This window comes from Corvus moneduloides, chromosome 13, assembly GCF_009650955.1.
Source record: "Corvus moneduloides isolate bCorMon1 chromosome 13, bCorMon1.pri, whole genome shotgun sequence".
Lineage (NCBI taxonomy): Eukaryota > Metazoa > Chordata > Aves > Passeriformes > Corvidae > Corvus > Corvus moneduloides.
In genome coordinates, this window is record NC_045488.1 from 14891417 (window position 1) to 14915804 (window position 24388).

General features: G+C 40.7%; 3 protein-coding genes across 6 annotated transcripts in view; 1 reads left to right on the forward strand and 2 right to left on the reverse strand.

Annotated features, from left to right (window-relative positions):
* LRRC49 (leucine rich repeat containing 49) overlaps nt 1-7386 on the reverse strand; it is a 44576-nt gene extending 37190 nt beyond the window's left edge. The window contains exons 1-5 of one of the 4 annotated variants that reach the window (XM_032123348.1): nt 5019-5296; nt 4466-4528; nt 3809-3896; nt 991-1090; nt 204-407 (exon numbers count right to left, since the gene is read on the reverse strand). In XM_032123348.1, the coding sequence (XP_031979239.1) occupies nt 204-407; nt 991-1090; nt 3809-3896; nt 4466-4528; nt 5019-5072 (509 nt within the window). In that variant the 5' untranslated portion in view covers nt 5073-5296. Of the gene's footprint in view, nt 1-203; nt 408-990; nt 1091-3808; nt 3897-4465; nt 4529-5018 lie in introns of all 4 variants that reach the window. The other 3 variants (XM_032123350.1, XM_032123351.1, XM_032123349.1) reach the window with 3 other exon arrangements.
* Nucleotides 7387-7722: 336 nt separating this feature from the next.
* Nucleotides 7723-15413, forward strand: LARP6 (La ribonucleoprotein 6, translational regulator). Its single transcript, XM_032123353.1, has 3 exons — nt 7723-7999; nt 12128-12320; nt 13422-15413. The coding sequence occupies exons 1-3, from the start codon at nt 7800-7802 to the stop codon at nt 14490-14492; spliced, it is 1464 nt and encodes a 487-aa protein (XP_031979244.1). The 5' UTR covers nt 7723-7799; the 3' UTR covers nt 14493-15413.
* An 874-nt stretch (nt 15414-16287) lies between these two features.
* On the reverse strand, nt 16288-24351 carry ADAL (adenosine deaminase like). Its single transcript, XM_032123354.1, has 10 exons — nt 24247-24351; nt 22661-22791; nt 22087-22147; nt 21651-21738; nt 20981-21062; nt 20162-20288; nt 19413-19493; nt 18676-18814; nt 18112-18212; nt 16288-17213 (listed from the first exon to the last, which is right to left on the reverse strand). Exons 1-10 carry the CDS (start codon nt 24304-24306, stop codon nt 17022-17024), a joined length of 1062 nt encoding a protein of 353 aa, XP_031979245.1. The 5' UTR covers nt 24307-24351; the 3' UTR covers nt 16288-17021.
* Nucleotides 24352-24388: the final 37 nt, after the last annotated feature.

A 24388-nucleotide genomic window follows, 5' to 3' on the forward strand; every position in this document is an offset into this window, starting at 1 on the left:
GGAAGGAAATTTTGAAGAACATGACACACAAAATCTCTGTACTTCCTCAGTGGGATCCCTGACACTTAGCTACTCTTAGGGCTGGTCTCACTGGTATGACAGCAACATCACAAACTGAAAACTGTAAGTAACAGAAACAATGGGAAATCACAGTTGTTACACCATAGGAAGTAGAGTGCCTTAGTTAGTTTTATTATTTTTACCTGTTCTTTCCCAACAGAAGGACTCTCAGGGATCTCAAAGTTGAAACCCCACTTATTTCTTCAATCTGATTATCATATAAATCTAAGAAAACAAGATGGTGAAGATTAGAAATATTTTGGATACGAGTTATAAAGTTATGCTGGAAATTCAAAAGACGAAGGTGATCTTCCCCATCAATAATTGGGCACACTGTCAGTTTTTGCCTGGAAGAAAAAAGAAAAAAGAAACCACACAAGTAAGTAACAAATCAGTAATCCACCTTCTGCTCACCCACTCTAACTGAATAGAGAAAAGTATATTGTCTTGGTTAAGGTAACATTACTTAGGTTTGCTAATTAAATTCTGTAGATAAAGTAGTAACTCCTACCTACTAAAAAATTAGCATAAAAACATAGCAGAAATATTTCCAAAATTTTCTGAACATGTCTTCTCTCAGAGATTTACTTGTTACATGGAAACTACATGGAAGTTTTGTGTTATGACCACACTAAAATTCAAACAGATGGGGCCTCACAATTTGTTAAGTTTTTCTTCAACTATCACAGGAACAGCCTGTTCAGATCAGAAATCTGCCTGCCTTAGATGGCTGCTGTATGGATATATTCATCACAAAGACACTCACACAGAATTTCTCCATGGGACACAGTTCTTCTCTCAAAAACACACACACACACAGACAAAACCCAACAACCCAAGCCCTCCACTGACTGCAGCCATTAGTGGGGCACTGGTCACTTTAGACCAGGGGGCTCAGGCTCTGGTCTGTGTGCTCCTTCACCCTCTCACCTTTCCAGGCTAAGTCTATCAGAGTTCAGTATTTTTTCTTCAGCAGTACGTTGCAATACAGGAAATGTAATTGATGAACTGCTCCCAAAATTCGCGTTATCTATTGGAAAATCATACAGAGAATATATGAACTACTGCTCTGTAGATGCATTTAATGAACTACAGGTGATAAAAGCGAAATTTTCTTTCTAATAAAAAGTAAAGTATAAAAGTGCTTTTTGCCTCTATTCAGTACTATGATTTATCAATTTTCTTTCCTGATATTATTTGTTTACAACTATATCCCTCTACATCCTCTTTTCAAAGTACACCCATTTCTTTACTTTGAAATTTTTTTCAACAATTTGTTATAAGCAGATATTTTGTAAATTTCTTTATTTTGATTAGAATTAACCTGATGCCTTAAGAGGCCTCCTAGAAACGGAGACTAGACAAGAGTAAGGGAATAAAAGTAGGTGTTTATTTGAAAGGCCTTCAAAGGTACTCCCTGGGGAGCCAGAGGCTACTGCCAAGATGGATCCCAAGATGGACAACAGGTCACGAGTTCTTCACACTTGTATAGGTTTGGTTCACTTGCATATCAGGGTTAATTCTCCAATTAAAGCTTCAGCTTAATGATGTAATTCCCCTCAGCTTACCCCCCTTAGAGGCTCTTTGGTTTATTCTTTTTGGGCCTAGGACAGTCTAGGTGTCCTTGCAGAGCAGGCCCAGAGATGCTTTGTTATGTCTACCTAGCACAAGAGAGCAGAAATTAACAGGCTACAAGAAACTTCAGAGTAACACACTAAGCAGTACAGAATTTGAAAAATATAAAAGTTAAAACCTAAGGCATCAACTCAATGATGTTTTAATATAAGATTGTAAAATTGTTTCACAACTTCAGTATCTGAACTTAAAGACGATATTACCCAACGTAAGATTAATTTAAAGACACAGATCAAATAGATGTTGATAGAACTAGAAACTAAAACACCAAAGTATTGAAACAGTCCCACTGAGCCACAAACAAATGCAAAGTCTTTCAAAGGTAATTGCATGCAATACCTAGTGATCATTGGTATTATGGTTCACTCCATTATCAAGAAACAGGCAGCCCTTTAAAACATATTTATAAAGCTACTCATCCTTAAGCATTTCATTAATATAGGAAGAAAAAGGGAGGATGTCTAAAAATACATGCAAAATTAATCAACAAATGTGTTCTGTGAGCTTTGGCTTATTTGGAATACGATCCACTGAAAAATACTGGTCAAAAAAGAACATAGTGCATGCACAATGCACTACCACAAAATATAAGCTTGACTTTTATGTGCTTGCCCTTTTGTTTCCTGTTCCTTCAAATAAATCAACTATGTTACCAGTAAAAACATCAATTCTTTAATAAACAAGACAACTGTTTTACTACTATAGCGAGTTCATTATTGTCTGAAATATACCCTTAAGTATCTATTTAAGTAAAACAATTTGTCAGTCAATTTAGAATCTTTTCAGTGCTACTCTTGAATGTTTTATCACTAGTTATTCTAATAACACTTTCTATGTGTCCTTCAAAATCAAAACTGTTAAAAAAAAAAGACACTAAAAAAACCCCACTAAAATCAATCAACATTGTAGCAAAAGTCTTACTTTAGTTGTGCCTCACGTTTTAAAGCCAATAAACATAAGACCAAAAACCAAAAAATCAGTCTGAAACACGACAGGATGGCAGTAAAGTGACTTTTTTTTCTACTGTCATCCTCCTAAAGACATATGTAAATGATCCCTATTGCTGCTCTTTCATTAAAGAAAGATTTATAAAAAGCCTCTGATTAAATGCCTGTATTATATTTTTGAAAAAATTTCTAGTGGTTTCCTGACAATGGTCTACTGACCTCTCTTAACACCCAAAGGAAACACTAGAAAAAACCCAGTAAAAGAGAGAGAGACTAATGAGAAGTTTCCACTGTTACCTGAAGCACGTGAACTAAAAATGTGGCTGCTTTTTTGGGATCTGGATTTGGTAGGTGTGTGAATAGAAGTCTCACCAAGTCCTGATAAAGAACCTGTACTCTGCTTCAACTCCAAACCAGAAAGTTCTGTCAGACTGGATGGTACTGGGAGATAGAGCTGCTTATTATGCACCAAAGGACTTAATACTCTTTGGTCTCCCACACAGGGAACAAAACCAAACTGCAGACTTACCCTTACTCCATCAGTGGTAAAATATCCCTAAAAATCAACCCGTTCTGAATGGCTGCTGGCCTCCATCTTTTACCAGAACGGATAAAGAGTTGCCATGATAACTAAATTGATTTTCTACTCACACCAATCACAGGCAAGCAGCAGCAACATGGAAAGAAATGTTGTTTCAAGTCTCTACCAGTCCTCACCACAGTTAGCAGTGATATCACCAATATCTTTCTTTGCAAAACCAAGAGTACACAAGCCCAACAGAAAAAACTCTCTCTTAATATCACAGATCTAAATTAGAAATGAATTTTATCTAAATATATTAAAACATTAAACATTCAATAAAATGTTACATTAGAGAACTGTGTGGATATTGAAGGAATGTACAGTAGGGCATTTGACAGTTTGTGGCTTTGTAGGCAGAAGAACAAAATGCTCTTCCATGAGGGGGAAAAATAAGGATGAAAAAAGCCAAGCAGTGGTAGGATAGTGGGTTCAGAACATGATGCAACAGTAATTACATTGCATTACTGTAGCCAAGTAGGAAACAATGTCACTCTTATATTTTCTAATTATGATACAATCTTTCCTTACTTTTGAAATAAAAGAGATACAAAAGACAAACAAACCAAACCCTATCAAATGTTACCTTGTCTTCCTGAGTAGTTTTTTTCCAGATCATGCTGCAGAAGTCTATTGTGGAAAGATGACTGTTCTTTATTTATTCTGAATTCAAACTGTAACACAACATTATAGAGAAATGTTAAAGTTTTCAAAGGCAAATAACGTCTTTACACAGACAAACACAACCTTAGTAATAACAGCAGTTCTCACGAATTTCTACAAAGAAATAATTTCTCCAGTAAAAGGTATATTCATTCCTTTAAGATACTACAACTAAAAGCTTCACTGTTGAAAACCAAAGTGAAAATATGGAAGTTACCAGCCTATTCATATGCAGGTGACTAAATAAACAAAAAACAAACACCACCCTGTGAGGAATACTGCAGTTACAGGAGAAAAAGAGGCACAGATGGAAGAACAAGAAATCATATATATATAGAGAGAGAAAGAGAGAGAGAGAGAGAGAGATGTTAAGCTTATGGCAGGCTATAGTACAAAACCCCCTGGGGTTTTTTTATATGTCTTGAAAAGGATGAAATAAATTAACAAAATAGTATCAGATACATTAGGTAAGTCAACAGATGAGTACTGAAAACGTAATTCCTATTTGAAAGCATATCAATTTGCCTTGTCATACCACTACATTAATTAACATAACTGTCCCAGAAAAGATTATAATTACTGGTTTGGTTTTTTCTGGTATTGATGAGGTCTGGATGACCAGCTGGAGACCACAATTATTAACCTGCAAGTTGGAAGAAAATGAAATTAAATGCTACATTTCTCAAAGATATCAATACAATAGTTGATTGCAATATTGATATTGTGTATCAATACAATTGCTTTTTAAACAATAGAGCTATTTTCAACAGCAAAATCTGCCAAGAAAGGAACTATTTTGCAAAACATTATGAAGAATACATGACAGCTCTAAGTAACATTCAATTTTAGTTTTAAAAAATCACACTGGTTTTAGTTTTAAAAATACTCTGAAAGCATGACTTCCATGGGGATACAACTCTCATTATGAGGAAAACAAGTGTTTACATTTAAATATGCCCTGCATTTTCAAAAGGCAAAACATGCTGGTCTTTTAGCTGGATTTATGTGAAAAAACAGAAACGTCTCACAGGAACACTGAGCCAAACGGCTCATCCATGCATCGCCCAGCACAGCACAAATGATGTCGGGGGAGCTGCCACCCGCCCGGCATCCCCGGCCCCGGCAGCACCTACCGCTGCGGGCGCGGCCCGCGGGCCCCGGCCGGTGCGGCCCTTGCTGGGCACCATGGCCCGCTGCCCCTCGGCTGCGCACGGCTCCGCGCAACCCCTCAGCTCCTCCGCTCCGCGCAGTCCCGCGGCCCCTCAGAGCCCCGCGGCCCCAAACAACCCCACGGGCCCGCGCCGCCACCGCCCTTTCGGAAATGGCTCCGCTGTTACCGCGGCGACCGCGGCTTCCGCCCCGCCCGCCGGCTGGGGCGGTGCCGAGGGGCGGGAGACCGTGAGGGGGCGGGAAACCGTGAGGGGACGGATGGATGGAGGGATGGATAGTTGGTTGTCCCGCTGTGCCCGGTGTCACCCCCACCCCGCCGCCCCATGGTAAAAGACACTATTACGATTGTATTTTTCTGAATTCTACATGCTGGTGGCTGTGTGTGAAAAACCGTGTCAGGGCAAGAAGCTGGACAGTTCCTGACGTGCCTCGGGAAGTTGCCTTCTGTGGGCACAGACTGGTCACAAAATATGACAATCGCTGAGGGCAGCGCCTCAGCCTTTGCCAGCTCCTGGTGTTGATCCCTCAGCAGCTCCTGGAGCCCATGAGCTCCACTGATGCATAGTGGATATTTTTAAATGCACACATCAAGAAATTACTAGTTAGAGAACAAAATGTGGCTGTCAGTATATGGAAGGGCTGTGAATCGCCTCATGGCGTCTTCCCCAGTCAGAATCATGGAACCATCAAGGTTGGAAGAGACCTTTAAGATCATCAAATCCTAATGTCAACCCAGAACTGCCACTGTAACCCTTAAAACACAAGCCACATGACCCAGCACAGACCCAGATGCCTCTTAAACACTTCCCTAAGCAATCTATTCCAATGCCTGGCCACACAAACAAATAAATATTCCAGATTTAGCTTTTTGTACTGTCATTTTATTTTCTATCTGCTGAAATGCTGAAAGAAGAATAATGTAATGACAGCACAATTTGTGAGTAATGCAAAATACGTGGTTTTTTGGTTGTTTGGTTTGTTGTTTTTTTGGGGTTCTTATTATGGTATGTAAACAATGCTGTACCAACAATAAACGCACCATAAGAAATCTGTGCAGATTTTGGTTGTGCAGCTGAGGTTCACAGGTTTATGATGTTTACTGGGTACCAATGAGCCATGGGTTTCCCTCTAAGGGACTTGTCTACGTTAATTCATTTAGTTTTAAGTTCTGCTATGGTTACAAATACTGCTTTATCTCTGCTGGAATTTAAGCATTATTGAGCATTGTTACATTAAAAGGAAAATAAAACAAAACAAACAAATCCAAAAAACATTAGTCTGGTAATTTCAATGCAGATCTAATCATCACAGTGTTTGAAATGACATCAGTCTTCATCTGGCCAAAGGCCAGTTCTGTGCTTTGAAAAGCACAGAAAAAGAAATAAATGGATCTAGTGTCCTTTTCTATAAAATCAAGCTCCCTTAACCTTGACAGAAGGATACATCAGATAAACTGAAATGTCTCTCTCAAACATCATTTGGGTTAACTGTAGCACAAAATAGTTCTTTGCTCATACTCATGTCCTTGTTCCTGCCCAGGGAGGCAAACAACTTCCATGAACTCATACAAAATCAGACCCACAGTCCCTGTCCGTATTCTCTCCTAGAATGCGTAATTTGTGTTTGTATTTCTGTGTCCACTGAAATAAATAGCAAAGTGATGCCCCACCCAAGACATATTACCAAATGTTTCATTAGCAGAGAACTAGAGATTTGGATAGTGATGCTTGTAAGCATATTTCATAAACAAAATATTTTATTGCTTAAGGCACATTTAAAAATTAGCCAAAGCCTGAGGCAGGGCAGTCTCAGAATGTGTTCATGCCAGCAAACTGACTCATGAGGACTGTTTGCCACAGTGATGAGAATAACTGGCCCTGAGTGCAGTCTTGCTTTTTGTCCATCCAAATTTTTAAGAAGAAAATATTGAAGCAATACAGACAAAAACAAGGATGCCACAAATGAAGTTGTGACTTAAAGATCATTTAGCAGATTGGGCAAGGCCAGTATTGAAAAAAAAGATCTTCCTTGAGTGAAGAATGAGTATTTACACGGTAAATTGAAAAGCTTTTGATTGTAATAATTAGCACGTGAATGTAAATTTCACTTTAGTAGCTGAAACAGTCCACTGAAATACAGTGCAATAATCTTAAATTCAAAATAATCACCGCCTAAGTGTTCCAGGAAAAGAGCCTCTATTTTAATTAGTTCTTAAAGGGAAATGTCTTTATTCTGTGTAATATTCTGTGTAGTTATGCAGAACTATAGAGAGATTCCTCTACAAAACCAACATGTATTCAATCGTGTCCTTGTTCACTCGTGTGTCTTATTTCCAAATCTCATCCTCGTCATTGAAACCACACTTACCCCAGAGAAACCTTCCTGACTTTCATAAGACGCAACGCTCTGGTCAGGGAGCAGCGGCGCAGCCCCAAGGCTGTACCAGGAGAAGCTGAGACGCTGCTTTCTGGTGAGGAGCCCGTTGTTTTCTGATGAAACAAAAGCAGTCCCTATTCAGCCGTCAAGGAGAAGGACTCTTCAGCAGCCCAGCTGGCCCGGGGGCGGCATGGCTGGAGGAGGGTCAGACCCTCCCGTTGCCGTGCGGGCGCGCCGGGGGAGTGGAGCTGGGAGCGCCGCCCCAGCGGGAGGGGAAAGGGGGGGACAGGAGGGGAGGCGGCCGGGCGGCTGTCGCAACCCGGGGCATCGCTGGTGTTGCGGCGGGCTGAGCCCGACCGGGGAGAGCCATGGCCCAGCCGCAGCCGGCCGAGCCCGAGGCCGCGGCCCCCGGGCCGGACCTGCCGGCTGGGAGCGGCCCCGTGCAGATCCGAGTGGCTGTCCAGGCGGCCGCTGAGGAGGACGAGGAGGACGAGGATGAGGAGGAGGGCGGCGGAGCGCCGTGCCCCAGCTGCAGCGAGGAGGACTCGGGGCGGTGCGGGCGCTCCAGGTGAGCCCCCGGGCAGGGGGTCCAGCGGCGGGGACGCTGTGCGGGCGGGGCTGTGCGGAGCGAGCAGCGGGGCCGCCGCGGACACCTCCGGAACGCAGCGGGCCCGGCTGATGCAACGCCGGGGGCGGGTGGGAGATGCTGGAAACCCTCCAGCGGGGACACCCGGCGGCCGGGAGGGAGCTGCCCGCCGCACCGATGGCTCCGTCCGGGCTGCGCCCCACCCGCCCCCGACGGGTCTGCCGGGGCCCAGGGCCGGAGTCCCCCACGGAGAGAAGCGCCGGGCTGTGATGCCTCCGACATTTCCAATCCACTGCCTTTTACAGAAGGAGTTTGGGGGTTAGTTGTAGCTGTGTTTTGGAGTTTTGTGTTCGGGTTTGGTGGTTTGGGTTTTTTCCTCTTTTTGTCCGTTTGGTTTTTAGTGCATAGACCCGTGGATATCCACTTAATTATCTGAGACAGGGACAAACAGACTCCTTCTATAAGCTTAGAAACAAGACATGAAATCAAGACCAGCTGAAATGCAGAAGAAACTACCACTTTATACTCTACATTTTACTGTTCGATAACACAAATAGTGTTGTCTGCATTCAGCAATATATTGTAGGAATGTTGGCTTGGTGGCCTGAAACAGTTTTGATGCCTATCAGAATCTCTTACTTGTAAAAGGAACATCCAGGATTTTTGTGCCAGAAAACTGCAGAGAGACAAAGCTCTACTAGTTGTAGTTCATCCTGTGGTTTGTACTGAAGCTGCAGATGGAGTCATAAATTGTCACATAAAGATTTAGGTACAGTAGCAAGAAGTTCAGTATTCTGTTTGAACATTTACTGTTTCTAGTTGATTCTCTAACTTCATACCTAGCACTGACTCAGAATGAACTGCAATGTATCATTTTAAATTACAGAGGGGCAGTAGGGGAGTGGGAAATTTTCTCTAGCTACCAAAATTGTCAGCTATGGACTACAGAAACAGTTGAGCATGGCTAGGAGCAGTTAAGGTGTTTAAACTGAGTCAGCTTAGTTACTCCACAATCATATGCGACTGTTGTAGTTTATAAATATGAGCAGCAGTCTACAGTATTGCATTCCAATTATTGATTTTTTAAATTCAGGGTATTATTTACATTTGTTATCTATCATAGTATTACTTGTGAAGACCTTCTAGCCCTGGCCTAGACTAGAAAAAAAGAGTGGTTATTTTTTCAAGCTTTGAAAGACAATAGCTACTCTTCAATGTCACTTATTTAATCCTCTGTAGTAGGTGCTGTCTTCAAAAATGTTTGCTGACAGTGTTGATGTATATTCAATTCTTGTGGAAGTTGCCTTTTTGTAAATGGCCTCTTCCTGATCCAGGAAAGGCCAGAGGTTTCACCGTGGAGAGAACTCTAAAGGCTCTGCAGCAAAAGTAGGTGAATGGTGTTTACACACGCTTTTGCCATTTACATATAACCTTACCTAAGGATTTGCTTTTTGGGAATGCAGCATCTGACAGGAAATTATTTACAAAAATTTGGAAAATTATTAGGGATGATCTAAAACTGCTGGGAATTAGCCATCTCACTCTCCAGCTGAAGCTTGCAGACAATTTGCCATCAGTAGGCAACCAGTACTCTATTTATGTTTTTGTTGACAAACTTGGGCTGCCCTTGAATGATTGCACTCTTGGAACTTATAAATTAGATTTCACATAGTGCTTATTAATACAATACTTTATTCATTTGGAGACCCAGCTAAAAAATTTCAGAAGGTTAAACGCTATCCAAACAATTTAATATATAGTGAGTCTTGATATTTAAAATTCAAAATCTGCTCTCTCCGTAGAAATGTTTAGTTTCTTGTGTGACTAATAGCCAGATGAGTCACCATGTTAAAAGACTGTTTTTCATTCTGTTTTACAAGCATGTCATCACAAAGCTCTGAATAAAAAAATAAAGTTGTGAATAACTACTAGGATTTGGTTCTTTGTCAGTGTTAACTGAAATTATTTATCAACTACTTTTTTAACACAGTTCATGCCCTAGAGGTACTACCAGTTGATCATTAGAATGAATTAATATGCAGCTAGTTACACATTTCTGCATTTACTGTAGGTGCTATTTCCATACAGCATTTAGCGAGGGCTGTTGTAAAAGCCCATGAGATTTTGTAAAAGCTGACTTGTCTGCCAAACATAGAAATAGTGTATAGGTCAAATTGTGACCAATATTTGAGAGGTGAAATGAGGCCTGTTTTGCCCTGATTCAGTGTGTTAACGCTGTAGGTAGGGATGGTGCTGATCTCTGCAAATATGCAATTCATTTTTGTTGTTTTCCAAAGAATGACTCCCCTTTTTGTCTCCATGCAAATACCTGCAAATACCTGTGCTAATAAATCCTCTAAAACAACTGCAAGCTCCACCCCGAATTGAAGGCAAGCTTTTTCTAGCAGAGTGTGGATATGTAAAAAGGCTGAAATGCTCCAAGTTTATTGTGCCCAGATTAATTATGAATTGGTAGTAAATGAAGCAGTAGGGTAAGATAATATCATGAATGAAAAATAAACACCATTGGTTTTTTCTTCCTTCTGAAACCAGCACCCATAGCTGGGCATTAGATATTTTTTACCATCCTAATCATAACTTCATCTATTATCCTCCACTTCTGGCTTTGCCAAATAACATAAATTCTTTGTCTTGCTCTCTCATTCTTGTCATTGCTTTGAATTGTACCCTATTAAATGCTAGGGAGAGTTTTAACAGGGAGACTTCTAGGATTGTGTGAGTATCCACACATACCTGATGTGTTGCTGTATCATCAGAAGAACCATAATAAGTAAATGCACTGTAAGCTTCAAAAGGCCAGGTCCCAGAGAACTGCTGTAACTTGTCCCAGTTGTGGGCACAGTCCCTGTGCTGAGCCCACTGACCTAAGTACTCTCTCCAGACGGCAGCACGGCCGCAGCACTGCGGTCACTGCCTCGATCCCCCCTGAACAGAACTGTCCAGGGCAGGGGTTCAGCAGGCTGTATCCTCCCTGCCAGATCAGCCTCACAGGACTCCAGTGGGATGCCTGCTCCCTTTCCTAAGGATTTCAAAGTTCTGCAAAAGCCACTTAAGACAATTTTAGGGAAATGCATGGCTCCTTCTTTTCATTGCTGAGGTACCTGGGAGACCAAACTAATACATGATTTACAAGGTCTAAGGGACTTAGTGGATGATTTTACTTTTTTAACAAAAACTTTCATGATGATCCCACTACAAAACTAGACCACTAACAGCTTGAAAAAATGACTCTGACTTAAGATAGACCTGTCCATTATATTCACCTGTAAATGGAAATTTCTATTTCAGCAACAAACATGTTGCTGTAACTGCACATGATAAAACGTTTATCTCAAATCCATGGCTGCAGTATTTTTTGGTGAATAGGATGCTCAACAGTGCTCCATTTTGCTCAGGCACCCCAACAATATGATGGGAGGGGAAGAGAATAAATGAGAATGATTTCATAGGAACCTGCATGAGTGCATATAGGCCTGTTCCTGAGGTACATGAGCTGGCAGGTTTGGCCTCTCTGGTTAACTGCAAATTATGTTACTCTGTCACTCTGGAAGTGACCTGTAAAAAGTGCAACAGTCCTGTCAGTCCTTAGTCCCTGGATACCAGCTCCTGCATTCATGCAGTGAAGAGGCTTAAGAAATCATGACTGCATCAAGTTGGAATATTCATTCTCTGGTATGTGACACTAGTCATGAAGCACATAAAGGTCAAGCCTATGTCTAATAGCTTCATACTGAAAAATAAAACATTGTCACTGGAGGAATTTTGTATAGTACCAAGTGCCAGTGCACCTTCATTTCATGTTTTGGTGGAGAATTTGAGCTGGCAGAGCATTTTCAAGCCATTAGTGTAGATGTCTCATTGTCCTTTACTGAGATCAGCTTTTGGAATGAGCTCAGGAACTTGACTCCTTATGCTGACTGGAAAGCTGAGGCCTGCTGCCTCAGCAGGGTGGGTGATACCTGTCCAGCGCCCACATCTAAAGTCACTTGGAACCAGTATTATGGTTACACCCTTTCATTTTGAAAGGCTATTTGAATCCACTAATAGAAGAGAGAGATCTGTTGATAAAATGATTTAACTGTTTTCCAGTGGTGAGGAAAATGATGACGACTCTGACCAGAACTGGAAACCACCAGAAAAGGACCTGATCCAGAAGTTAATAGCACAGATTGAATATTACTTCTCAGATGAGAACCTTGAGAAAGATGCCTTCCTTCTGAAGCACGTGAGAAGAAATAAGATGGGCTATGTCAGTGTTAAACTCCTCACTTCTTTTAAGAAGGTAAGCTAACTTTTTAAGACTTGAAGTGTGTCATGCAAGCCTGATGAATCTAAAAACAGTAGAACAGATGAAAGTAACTTTTTATACAGGCAAGTGTACAGTCTTTCTCTTTACCTGCCTGGCTTTGCTATGATGGTAAGGTTTGTACTCATCCGGAACTTTAACTGCTGAACTCGTTGATGATGGGCTAGGGAAATCATTGGCTTAAAAGCATGCATGCTTTTGAATTACCATTCTTGGAGACAGGAGGACATTAGATAAAATTAATTTCCATGGCAACTACTCATGAATAGCTGGGTAATCCTGGTAAAATTATGTTCCTGTCTCTGAGAAGGGACAGTGAACCTGACCTTTGCAATTGTACAGAGAACCAAAAATGAAGAGTAGCATAAAGTACCTGGTAACTGAAGTCCCTTAAATTTAAGGTGAGTTTTATTCTCTTTTCTTTTTTGTCCCTTACATTAGAAAGACCTATGTAAATCTGTATGTAACCGATTTCTAGAATTACATTAGAAACACTTTGTCAAGATTCTAAATCTCACCATTTTTCAGAGTTATTCAGTGTAGAAGTTACGGCACTCTCAATTTCTTCAGACCATTTCAAACAGGTTATACCAGTAACAGATAAACTCTTTATAAACATTTAATTAAAATTGAAAAGTTTGGGGTGTTTTTTAGACTGAAATTTTTGAGGGAGGAAAGATCAGTTCAATACAAGGAAGTTCTAAACTTGACAAAACTTCTTGTTTGGAAAGTTTAACAAAATAACCTCCCTGGAACATGCATTTTGATCATGGTTCAGGCCTAGATGTGGAATGACCAAGCACTACTTGAGCAGGCTTTCAGATGTAGTAACGATTTCCAGTTTGAGCTTTAGTGCCAGTTCCTGTTTCCATTAGATTCAACAGAACATGAGCTTTACAGGAGCTCACTGACGCCCACTATAGCAGGAAAACTGTTTACTTTCTCACTAAGTCTGCTACATGAAACTTAAATCCCAGATTCTGTTTGTAGACTGAAGCCTGCATCTGCCTTAGAATTCTGTAATTAGTTTGATTGGGTTTGCTCAGTTATGGTGCTTAACCCGTGTCTGTCCCGAAGGTGAAACACCTTACCCGTGACTGGAGAACCACAGCCTATGCACTGAAGTACTCAAACACTCTGGAGCTCAATGATGATAACAAAAAGGTTCGAAGAAATACTCCAGTTCCAGTGTTTCCAAGTGAAAATGTCCCTACCAGGATGCTACTGGTATATGACATCCACATGATTTCTGAGCTGCAGACCCTTAACAAAGAAGAAAATGGATGCATGCAAGAAAGGATAATGGAGCATCTCCTCAAAGCCTTTGTAACTTTTGGTGTAATTTCATCAGTTCGTATTCTCAAGCCTGGCAGGGATCTCCCACCTGATATCAGGAGGGTCAGCAATCGGTACACCCAGCTGGGAACCCAGGAATGTGCAATTATAGAATTTGAAGAAGTAGAAGCTGCTGTACGCGCTCATGATTCCATGTGTGCTGAAAACAAAGAGACCGGCATGAAAGTTGTCTTAATAGGCATGAAACCACCAAAGAAAAAAGTTCCCAAAGACAAGAACCGTGATGAAGATACCAGCAAGAGCCTTAAGAAGACTCGATCCCTTAACAAGAGAGTTGAGGAACTTCAGTTTGTTGGTGATGAATCTTCAGCAAACAGCTCTTCTGACCCAGAGAGCAATCCTACATCACCGCTGTCAGGACGTAAATGTACTGCAACAAATACTAAGAGTAATTTGAGCCCCATCATCCACCCAAACAACCATTTGAGTCCTAATATGTCACCCAGATCAAGTCCTTGGAACAGTCCATCTTCACTAAGAAAAGTAACCAAAAAATCACCATTGGCTGAAGACAGCAAGCTTAACTCAAGCACTAGCCCTGAAATTCCAAGGAAATACACAGATTATTCCTCAGACAGCAGCATCACGCCTTCTGGGAGCCCCTGGGTACAGAGAAGAAAAGCCCAAACTCTGACACAAGAGAAGAGTCCTGTCAGCAGTCCCATGTTGGTTCGGAAAATACAAAATGCAGACGGTCTCCCTGTAGGGGTACTGCGGCTGCCTAAAGGTCCTGATGGCACCAAAGGATTCCACAATGGTTGTGAAAGAAGGAAGGCTATGAAGGGTGAATAGACTGTTCTTTAAAATCAGTTTCACAAATCAGCCAACTGCTGGTGACCAAGCCTGGTGAAAAACTGTCGCTTGAGTGACTCAGTTAAGTCAGTATTTAATTTTAAAAGCTTTTGTATTTATATAGAGACTTTATCATTTGTATATTTGCATATTTTCTCCACAGAACAGATGAGGCTGGAAGGCATCTCTGGAGATTGCCCAGTCCACCTCCTTTGCTGAAGCCACAAGTCACTGATAGGTTTGAGTACCTGCAAGGACAGACTTCCCAGCCTGTCTGGGTGATGTGTTCCCATGTTCAACCACCCACACAGTACCAGTGTGTGCCCCTTTTCCTGTTACTGGGTATCACTGAGAAGTGCCTGGCTCCATCTTCTTTACTTCTTCTCATCAGATATTTAAAAACCTTGATGAGATCCTCCCCAGAGCCATCTCCACTCCAATCTAACCAGCGCCCACTCCCTAGGCCTCACAGAAGGGACGTGCCAGCCTTTTAATCAGCTGAACCACTTAGCTAATGCAGGGCCCTTACCTGCATCCATTCTTTTTAATGTATTATTTTGAAACACCTAAATATTCAAGCAGGCATATAAATCATTGATGTAAGTACATTATTTGCCAAGCTAGGACCCTGAGGAGCAGTGTGTACCTACAGTTTAGTGGTTGTATTATGAAAAGCTATGGAATGTTCCCAGTCTCATCATAAGGAGCTGAGATTTTGAAGACTTCTGTGTTTGCCTCAGAAGGAACTGAGAAACCAATGCCACAGTGAACAGTTGCTCTCACATACATCACCAAAGCAGTATTGTTTGAGAGGACCAGTATGTATTTTCACGTGACATGAGTAAAGACTCTGAGGACTGGAGACCACTCTGTAAGTGTTCCCCCATATAATCACATGGAAATAAAAATAATAACTCTAGATCTATTTTGTTTACTTCAAAAATAAGTTGAGTTGCACATGAATAGATAACTTAACTCTCATCTTATACCACATGAAATTCTAGCAGCAGTTACTCAAAATTTCCATTGCATTCAGGGAAAAAATGTCCACTGCCCCATTAATGATGGTTAATTCTGTGGTGATGCTTCACTCTGTGTGCCAGAGTCATTTTTATACAATATTAAAAACTAAACAGTGGTTATGTCACTGCTAACTCAGAATTTAACAAGCAGGCTCAACAAGAAGTGCTTAAATTAAAATTAACTATAATGCTATGTGAAGTCAAAAAAGGAAACTGCAGTTTTACTTACAAAAGTTAAATTCTGGAAAACTAGCCCAGGGACAGTATGAGGGTTTCATGTTGCAATGGTCAGCTTGGGAACTGTGCATGACAAAGGTCTCATCAGATGGTGATTCTTCATTCCGAAAGTCCACATCCTGTCCAACTTCCTAAGTGTAACATTTCTGCTGTGTAGATAACTGCAGTAACACATAGTCAGACTCCTACATACAGGAATCCCAATTCTGTGTGCTGTTCTTCAGCCACCCACATACATTCCTGGTTCTTTTATTGCACACAAATGGAATCCTCCAGGCGACCTCCCGACTCCCATTACACAAACTGCAGCACGTGCACATTCACAGACTTTGCGAGCTCTCACTACCAGAACACACAGGCAGGTGTTTGGAGAGGGCAGAGTGAACCCTGTGGCTGCCCAGGGCAGGGAGAGCCAGGGGCTGCCAGAGCAGCAGGGGAGAGGCTGGCAGGCAGCATGGCTGCTCCAGGGACTCACCCCACAGAATCCTGCTTCTCCTCTGTAGAGTTCAAACACACACATGCACACCTCCAAGTGGTGGTTTCAAAAACATGGAGCTTGTGGCTATTTTTATTGCTTATTTAACACAACAAACAGCAATTCTAAAAAGCATTTTAAGAATGAGACCACTTTGCCAAGCAGCTCAGTTACTGAAGGCATAAAAGATTCTTACCTGCCTACACACCACCAGTACCCAGGGCACCAGCAGAAACCCCCACATGCTAGTCAATCCACAGCACCTTCAGTCATACATGTACAGCAATAAAACCACATACAATACCTAATTCCTTGGGACAAATATTTCGTTCTCCCCAAGTTTGTTTCTGTCTTCACATTCAATCAACTGTTCAAAACCTGAAAACAATGCGTACCTAAAAACACACACCACACATTCAAACTGCTTGGCGGAATGCTGCCAACAGAGATATTTTAAACACCAATAACTCTGCCTTCATTTTGTTCCAGATCGCAAATGTTTATATTATGATGATGTATTTCAACTAAGTATTTTTTTAAATGTCATATCAGCTCAAGAGAAACAAGGTGACAACACATTTGGCATTTTAGTCACTGGTTGAGAGCCCTTCCCAACTACAAAAGAACATTTACTTCTGTCCCCAGTAAAATGGGATGCATTCCAGTTGTCTTCATTTTGCACAGGCAGTTTATGGCTGTGTTTTAAACCCTGAGGTCTGAATAAAGCTGGGGACTTCAGTAAAATAGCTTATTAACTCAACTAATACACCCAAGCTATTTAGGACAACAGTTTGATTAATCAAACAGAGCTGGCTTCAGCTTACACCATTGTTCCCTTAGCTTTGATTTTACCGCACTTGAAGCAAAAATATAGTTGATTGATTCACAGGAAAGATCCCACATCTGTGATCGAGTCAGATTAAATGTTTTTGCAACCAGCTCATATTCTTGTGATAGATCAGTTGCAAAGACGCCTTTATCATCAGTCTGGAGTTAAATTGAAAGGAAAGAAATAAAACAATTTAAATTAGTTCCTCTATATCAAAAAGGTTTTTTTCTATACATACAGACCAGTTTTATCTTGCTGTCTCACATTTTATTCCACTGTTCTTTCATCTGTGCATAGTTATTTCATTCCTTATTTGTCCTATTTTCACTAAAAATGAATAAATTATTCAAAAATATAAGAAAATGTCTTAAAATGACGGCACGATTTATTAAGAAAATAGGATTTCCTACTAAAATTTCTAGAAAGATGGCTATCAAATGCTGCATATATTCAAGGTATGTCAGTATGTGCAGGTCTCCTTATTCCTCTTTTCCCTTTCCCCAGATAAGCACAATGCTTAAAAAAAATTATATATATGTGTGTGTGTGTATACACACACACTCACTTGGACAATAATATGGATTATGGAGGTTAAACTAACAGGATAACAGTAAAACCCTGCCAATGGCAGCACAAGCACTTGGCACCTTCAATGCTTAAAGACCTTAATGAGCTATCAAGAGAATGCAGTAGCTCTCACCCAACACAATGAACACCCAGGTAAGCACTGGTGCACATGCAAGCACTGGACCTATGTGTTTTAAGAGAAACCTGCCAGTGTGCAAACAGCTATGTAGTTCATTGCTTATATAGCTGATCATCTTATCCTTCAGAAGAAAGGCCTTGCTTTACAATAGAACCAAGAGAAATACTAGCAGTTCTCATTTGAATTACAAGCATTTCTCAAGCAGAACATTATGATTTCCTAAAAGCAAATGATTTGCTACAAGGTCAGAAATTGTAAGTCAGCTCTGATCCATAAACAGAGAAAGACTACTACAACTTCACAAGTTTGGCCCTTTGCCTAAATACATGCTTAATAATCAAAACACTTACACAAAGCACTGCAGGATGGCCCATGCTGTACCAGTATCCAAAATGGTGCTTGTCACAGGAAGGCACTGTCTGAGATTTTATGTTTGATGTCATGCAAAATTCTAAGGGAAAAACACAAAAAGAAATGAGGACATACATCAGAACAAGAGACATGTTAATTAACTTAGAAAGGTTCTGAATAAAGATTAAAATCAACTACTGGTGTTTCCTTGGTTTTCTACACTTCCTTGGTAATTTCTTTTGAGAAAAGTTTGCTAATCAATTTCTTTGGAGTATAAAATACAGGGAGCTTGCAAACCAGGTACAGAACCACCACAGAGTCTTGCACAGTAATGACAAGTTATGATTTGGTTTTGCTTCTACCTGAGACCATCAACTGTTGTCTGCTACCACAAAGGTGTCAAAACCCCCAAAAATGTCACGAGTGTACCTTTATGGGCAAGCCTCATTGCCACGTTTGTCCAAGTCACCTCTGGTTGGAGACAAACTGTGTCACTAGATCAGCAGTACATATCCTGCTCTGATATCCAGAGATCAAGTCACAGTAAATATTGTTTTCCTTACCAATAGGTATATGATTCTGCTGAACTAGTGACACTATCTCTTCTGAACCTGGTGCTGCGGAGTTCAGGAATGTTCCATGTCCAATTCTGTCAGGAGGCAGGCCCAGGAGAATCTTGGTCTCCTCTTCTTGATTTGGAACCTAGAGAGGATATATTTTACATTCTGTCAAGGCAGCACAAAGCAGCACATTATATAATTACAACGGACTTTCAGTTCTACTTTCACAGCATCTTTTATCCGAAGGAAAGTGTTAGTGAAATAGAAACAAATACAAATACGCTGATGACATCCTATGTCCTGCTTAATTTCCTGAAAAAATAACTATCTTCAGATTTATTGGACTCCCTGGAGCAAACTCCAGCCACCATTTGAGCAGAAGCCCAACTCTTTCTACTGATACCACCAGAGCTAATAGAGCTCTTTGCTCATGAAACTGTGTGGATTTCACCATACATGATTCCTGATATAATACCAGGAAGAAAGCAGTGGAGCTCTTACAATGCTACTAATTTCAATTTCACATCCAAACCCACAATAGGTATAGTACAGAAAGCAATAATCTGGCTGTTCAGATTTAGAACAGAAGGTTGAAGATTTCTCCTTGTTTTCTTGTCTCTTGTCAAATGCCCCAAACCATTAACACTTTGGCCTGAGAAGTTCAAAATGCACAGTTTAGTTTCATCGAGATTTTCACAAAATGACAATTACAGAGAAGCATAAAAATAAAGACCTTTTACCTCAGAAAGATGCAGTGCCAGCTTTAGACCTGCATTTTTTGCTTCTGAGAGTGGTTCCAAAAAATCTTGACCATGTCCAGCCTGGAAAATAGGAATACATCACTGTTCCACAGCTTATTTGACAAAATCCCTGTCACTACCATAATTAAGAAGTCTAGCAATATCCAAACGCTACATTCAAATACAGTTACATTTAATTATTCCACTTTTCCCATTACTTCAGTTTGGAATGCAGCAAGTCAACCAACCCTCTGCCATATGGTTTAGACCAATGGATCAAACACCAGCAACTCAGACGATGCCTGAGACTTATAAGCCAATTGTCTTGATTTTGATACCTTTTACACAGCTACCACCTAGAGCTATTTCACTTGACAGCTTGACAGCAGTCCTCAAATACTTCTGTTTTCTTAATACACAATAAGCATTTGGTGCAGCTAAACAAAATTTAAACTATTGACAACTTGCCTCCATCCAGTTAATTTGACTGGGACAACTCAGATACAGACACTTCCCAGATAAACACTGCTTTTCAATGGTTCTTTCCTCAGTCACATACTAATCTAAGGATTCTTTGTTAGAGTATCTGCCCCTTATAGCAACAGGGATTAACCTGGCAGCAATCCGTTCCAGCTAGCCACAAGCATTGGACAAAAACATGTGAGAAAAAACTATGGTTAGAACCACCTGCAGCTACCCAACATTACAGATTTATCTTCAAGAATAGACCAAAAAACTGAAAAACTTACAGTGGGATCACCACTGAGGTCAAGTCCTACTACAACCCCATCACTGGAAAGCAGGAACTCTTCAGCAAGTTTAACAGTCTGCTTAGCAACTGCTGGGCCACTTCTTCTGTTTATTGCTATTAACAACCTGGGACAGAAATGCATGTATTAAACTATATACAAGCTGTAATATCAGGAGCTCAACAGATCTGATACCAACAAAAATGGCACTTCATATCCTTCATGGCCGAGTATAAAGAGTATTTGTATAGGAAACTGTTCTAGGAATGAAGGTACCAAAGTGCAGAGGGACACGAACAGGTAAGTAAGTTGGTCCATGACATGCAATAGCACACATGAAGGATGAAAATTCTTCAGCTTTCACAAATAAATCTAGTAAGGGTTGCTACTGAGGCCATAAAAGACAGGAGAGCAAACTGCCTCCAACCAACAACTCACACCTTCTGAAACGTCTCTGCTGGTTAGGACCAGCTCTTCTTTACAGCAGGCTGCTTGTACAGCTAATCAAACAAAACCTTTGCAATGAATCTAAGCTGTGAAAAAGGAGCCAATTCCATGAAAAACACTGCTTTTCCTGAAAATGTTGCAAAGAATGGACAGTCTTGGAGCTGAGAGGTTTTACGCAGATTCCTTCTTTAGCAGTAAAAAAGACATAAAAAGTCAGGTTTCTATATGAATTTCCTGTTTCCATTCCATGTAATCCGGTTTAAAAACAGTTTTCTTTCCTATACCGATGGCTTGTAAACCTCTCTGCAAACATAACCAAGCATCAGACTACACAAAACTTTGAAACAGAGGTATTTCACATGCTTTATTTACCTTACATCTATATCCAAGCCCTCTTCTTGACACTGCTTTATACCTTCAAGTATAGTTTCAACATACATCCTTTTGGTCATACCTGCAAACATATGCACATATTTGGAACAAACATATTTTAAATTATTTTTATTATATTGCAGAGCCAGCTCTCAAGTCTCCTAAGTTTCATGTTGCAGCTTTGATTTTAGACCATATAGTCTTCTAACTCATATAATTCTAATTCTATCTGTAAATATAGCTTTACTATGAAACAAACATTTGAACTAAACCTCCTCCTAAGCATCTGGAAAAATTCAAATGACTTTGTGTGAACCAGAGGATCGCAATAGGACTTCTGTGTTTCTACTAAACCACACCTAAAAGAAAAAAATGAAGTAACAAAAGTAAAATATAAATATATCAGCTATTAAAAATATTAGTAGACTCAGACATCATAATCAAGTGAATAACCCAATCTCGTGGGTACCAGATTTATGATGAACACATTTTTGTCCTCAAAAATCTAATAGGAAAGTGACATGCTTTTACATGGTTAAATATTAGCTTTCATATTTACAGTATATTTTTATTGAGACAACTAAATTTACTTTACTTGTTATTAACATAGTCTTTAACTAAGTTTTATAGTGCAAGAAGATCACAAATTAAAAACCAGAACAGACTGTACCTGTGGAATTTTCTTCTCTTGGAGTGCTTCTCAATTCTAGATACTTGACACCATCATCAGCAAATTCTTTAATGACATCTTTAGTTATCTGATTAAGTAACAGTGTATTCGATATCATGAAAGTGATACATGTAATTAGTTATATTTTTCTTTACAACTAAAAGACCCAGCTATTTTTTGTTGTGAAACATTTGCAATGTTTTCAGGCCCAATGTGTTTTTAGTGGTCCCCATGTCTGGAAATGCTACCACACAGAGGGCACTTTTCATTCCTTCAGGGATAGTGAAGAGAGTTCAGGTGTTTTACAATAATTATTCTGACCTTCTATTAAAAGGGACCATATATTGTTGATATTATTACTCGGAACCCAATGCTCTTAATCCAACTGATTGTGTGTATTGCTTGCTTGTTTTAAATGAACCTTTAATTAATTTACCAGTAAAATATCTTCGGTCCTAGTGGTAACCTGATAGATGATCTGAAACATCTGAAAACATCTAAAATAAAATTAAAAAAATTAATTGGAAAGACACTGAATGAGTATTAAAAAAAAAATTCTACATTTTGAAAACACCTATTCACTGGAGCCAACTAACCAGCTTGTAGTTTGAAATACAAAGACCATCTGAAGTGCAATTTCTGATTTTAGATGCTAACAAAGCATTCACAACAAAAGTTGTTATTACCACAAAGCTTTTTGAAGGAAAATGAAAACATGAAGTTTTGAAAAAAGGAAACCATTTGAGACAATTTCCTCTGAAAAGTGTTTGATGTAAGTAAAAAATTTCAATTCTTTAAAGAAGGAATTAATCAACAAGAGATTTCCTTTTAGTTTGCAAGCACCTAAGAAATTATTCTGTAGATACAAATACTAAAAAAATCTATGAGATTATACTGTAAAACTTAAAAACGTATTTTTCTGCCATTAGTGTGTAAGGTCACACATTTCTGTTTTCAACTTAATTAAAAAACCCTCAGTAAATGTTCATTACACACACACATATACTCACTCTTCTAAAGTTCTTTTCTTTCCTTCGTCAATCATAGTCATTCCATTCTGGATCTGAAGGTTTGGCTTCTGGGCCATAAGTTTCTTCATAGTAGCAGAACTGATACAGCCATTCAAATGAGCATGGAGTTCCTACAGAAATACAGAAACCCTATGGACTTGTGAAAAGGATGGCTTCTGCACCTTGTTTGTACTACTGTTCTCATATCCTACATCACTGTTTCCTCTGAGTTTGAAAATAACAGTTATCTGTGTTTTGGCTAATAATCCTTTCCTTAGGTTTCTGCAAGCACTAGTTCAACTGAGAACTGCCCTGTTTCTTTCCTCTCACTTGGTGGCTGCTGTTGGCACTGGTCTCTGTGGGAGCACAGCTAGCTCAGCAAAGAGCTCTCCAGACAGTTCTTGGGGGGGTGTGATCCCAGGTGAGGAGGAAGCCAACAGCCGCCTCAATATTAAGAAAAGTACAATAAGGATTCAAGAATTCTCCCCATCAGCTGCAAGTTAAATGTACATGTCCACTGTTCAAAAAGAGCATCAGGTGTCTACTCACTCCCCTTCCTTTTGTTCATACTCGGAAGTTTAAACTCACGTCAGAAATGCAGCAAGACTGCCATGAACAGCAACTTCAGTAACTGCACTCCTTTGCCTGAGGCCTCTTTCTGCCTGATTTCCTATTGACATCCTGACTTTGGGCTCCAAACCTATGATCCTCAGCTCCATTCCTTACTTCTCCTTTGCTCCTTCTTGTCTCCTGGCTCCTGACGTACAGAATAGGTCTCTAGTGCCTTCACAACTCATTCAAAATGTATCTACAAAGCATCTACTTTGTTACCTAGCTCTCATCTCCCTGGACACATCCACTCTCAACAGGAAAAGAAAAATTCAATAGATACTTCTCTTCAAGCTTTTCATTGGAAAACATGTTGAAATTGTAACTCCAACTAAGCACCAAGACCTGCGGCTGCTCACAGCTTCTGGTGACTGAGCCAGATGTAGAGCGCTACAACTATCTTATATTTTTCACAGGCTTGCAATTGCCTCACAGAATTCTGTCAGACATTAAACACACACCCTGAAAAGCAACTTAGTGAAAAGGAGCACTGGAATGCAAGGATGGTGTGGTCTGAAGTGGGTTTGCTGGTGCCCCCGCGCACTGCCTGTACGAGCTCTGTGCTGGAGTACGTGCCCTCGGTGTTTGGCGAGTGCGGCACATGAACCCCGATAAATCCGCACGCACCCTTACGGACGGCTTGCACTGATATGCCAGAAGTAAGGCACACCCTTGGGACATGGGGAAAAAGCGTTATCTGAGCCAGACTTCTTGGCCAGACAGGGGGGAAACAGGACAGAAAGAGAAAATTAAGATCGCGCCCAACTGATTTAATTGCAATTAGATTAGTTGCTAGGGTCTGTAAACAAGCCGGACAGGCAAACACCCAACTGCATTTTGCGGTGGGATAAGGCCTTCAGAAAACGCGCGTTTGGGAAGAACTCCGAGACAGCAGCAGCGTCTGTCGCTCTGTTTGTCTGTAGCCCGAGCCCGGTGCCGCCAGAGGGGGGCCCGGGCCCGCCGCCCCCGCCGCTCACCGCTTTGGGCAGCCGTCGGTAGAAGCGCAGCTCCCGCTCGCAGTCCCGCTCTGCCGCCATGGCGGCGCCTGTGCCGGAGGGGGCGGGACGCGCCGGGCTCGGCGGCGGCACCGCCCCGGCCCGGCCCCGGCCCCGGGCCCGC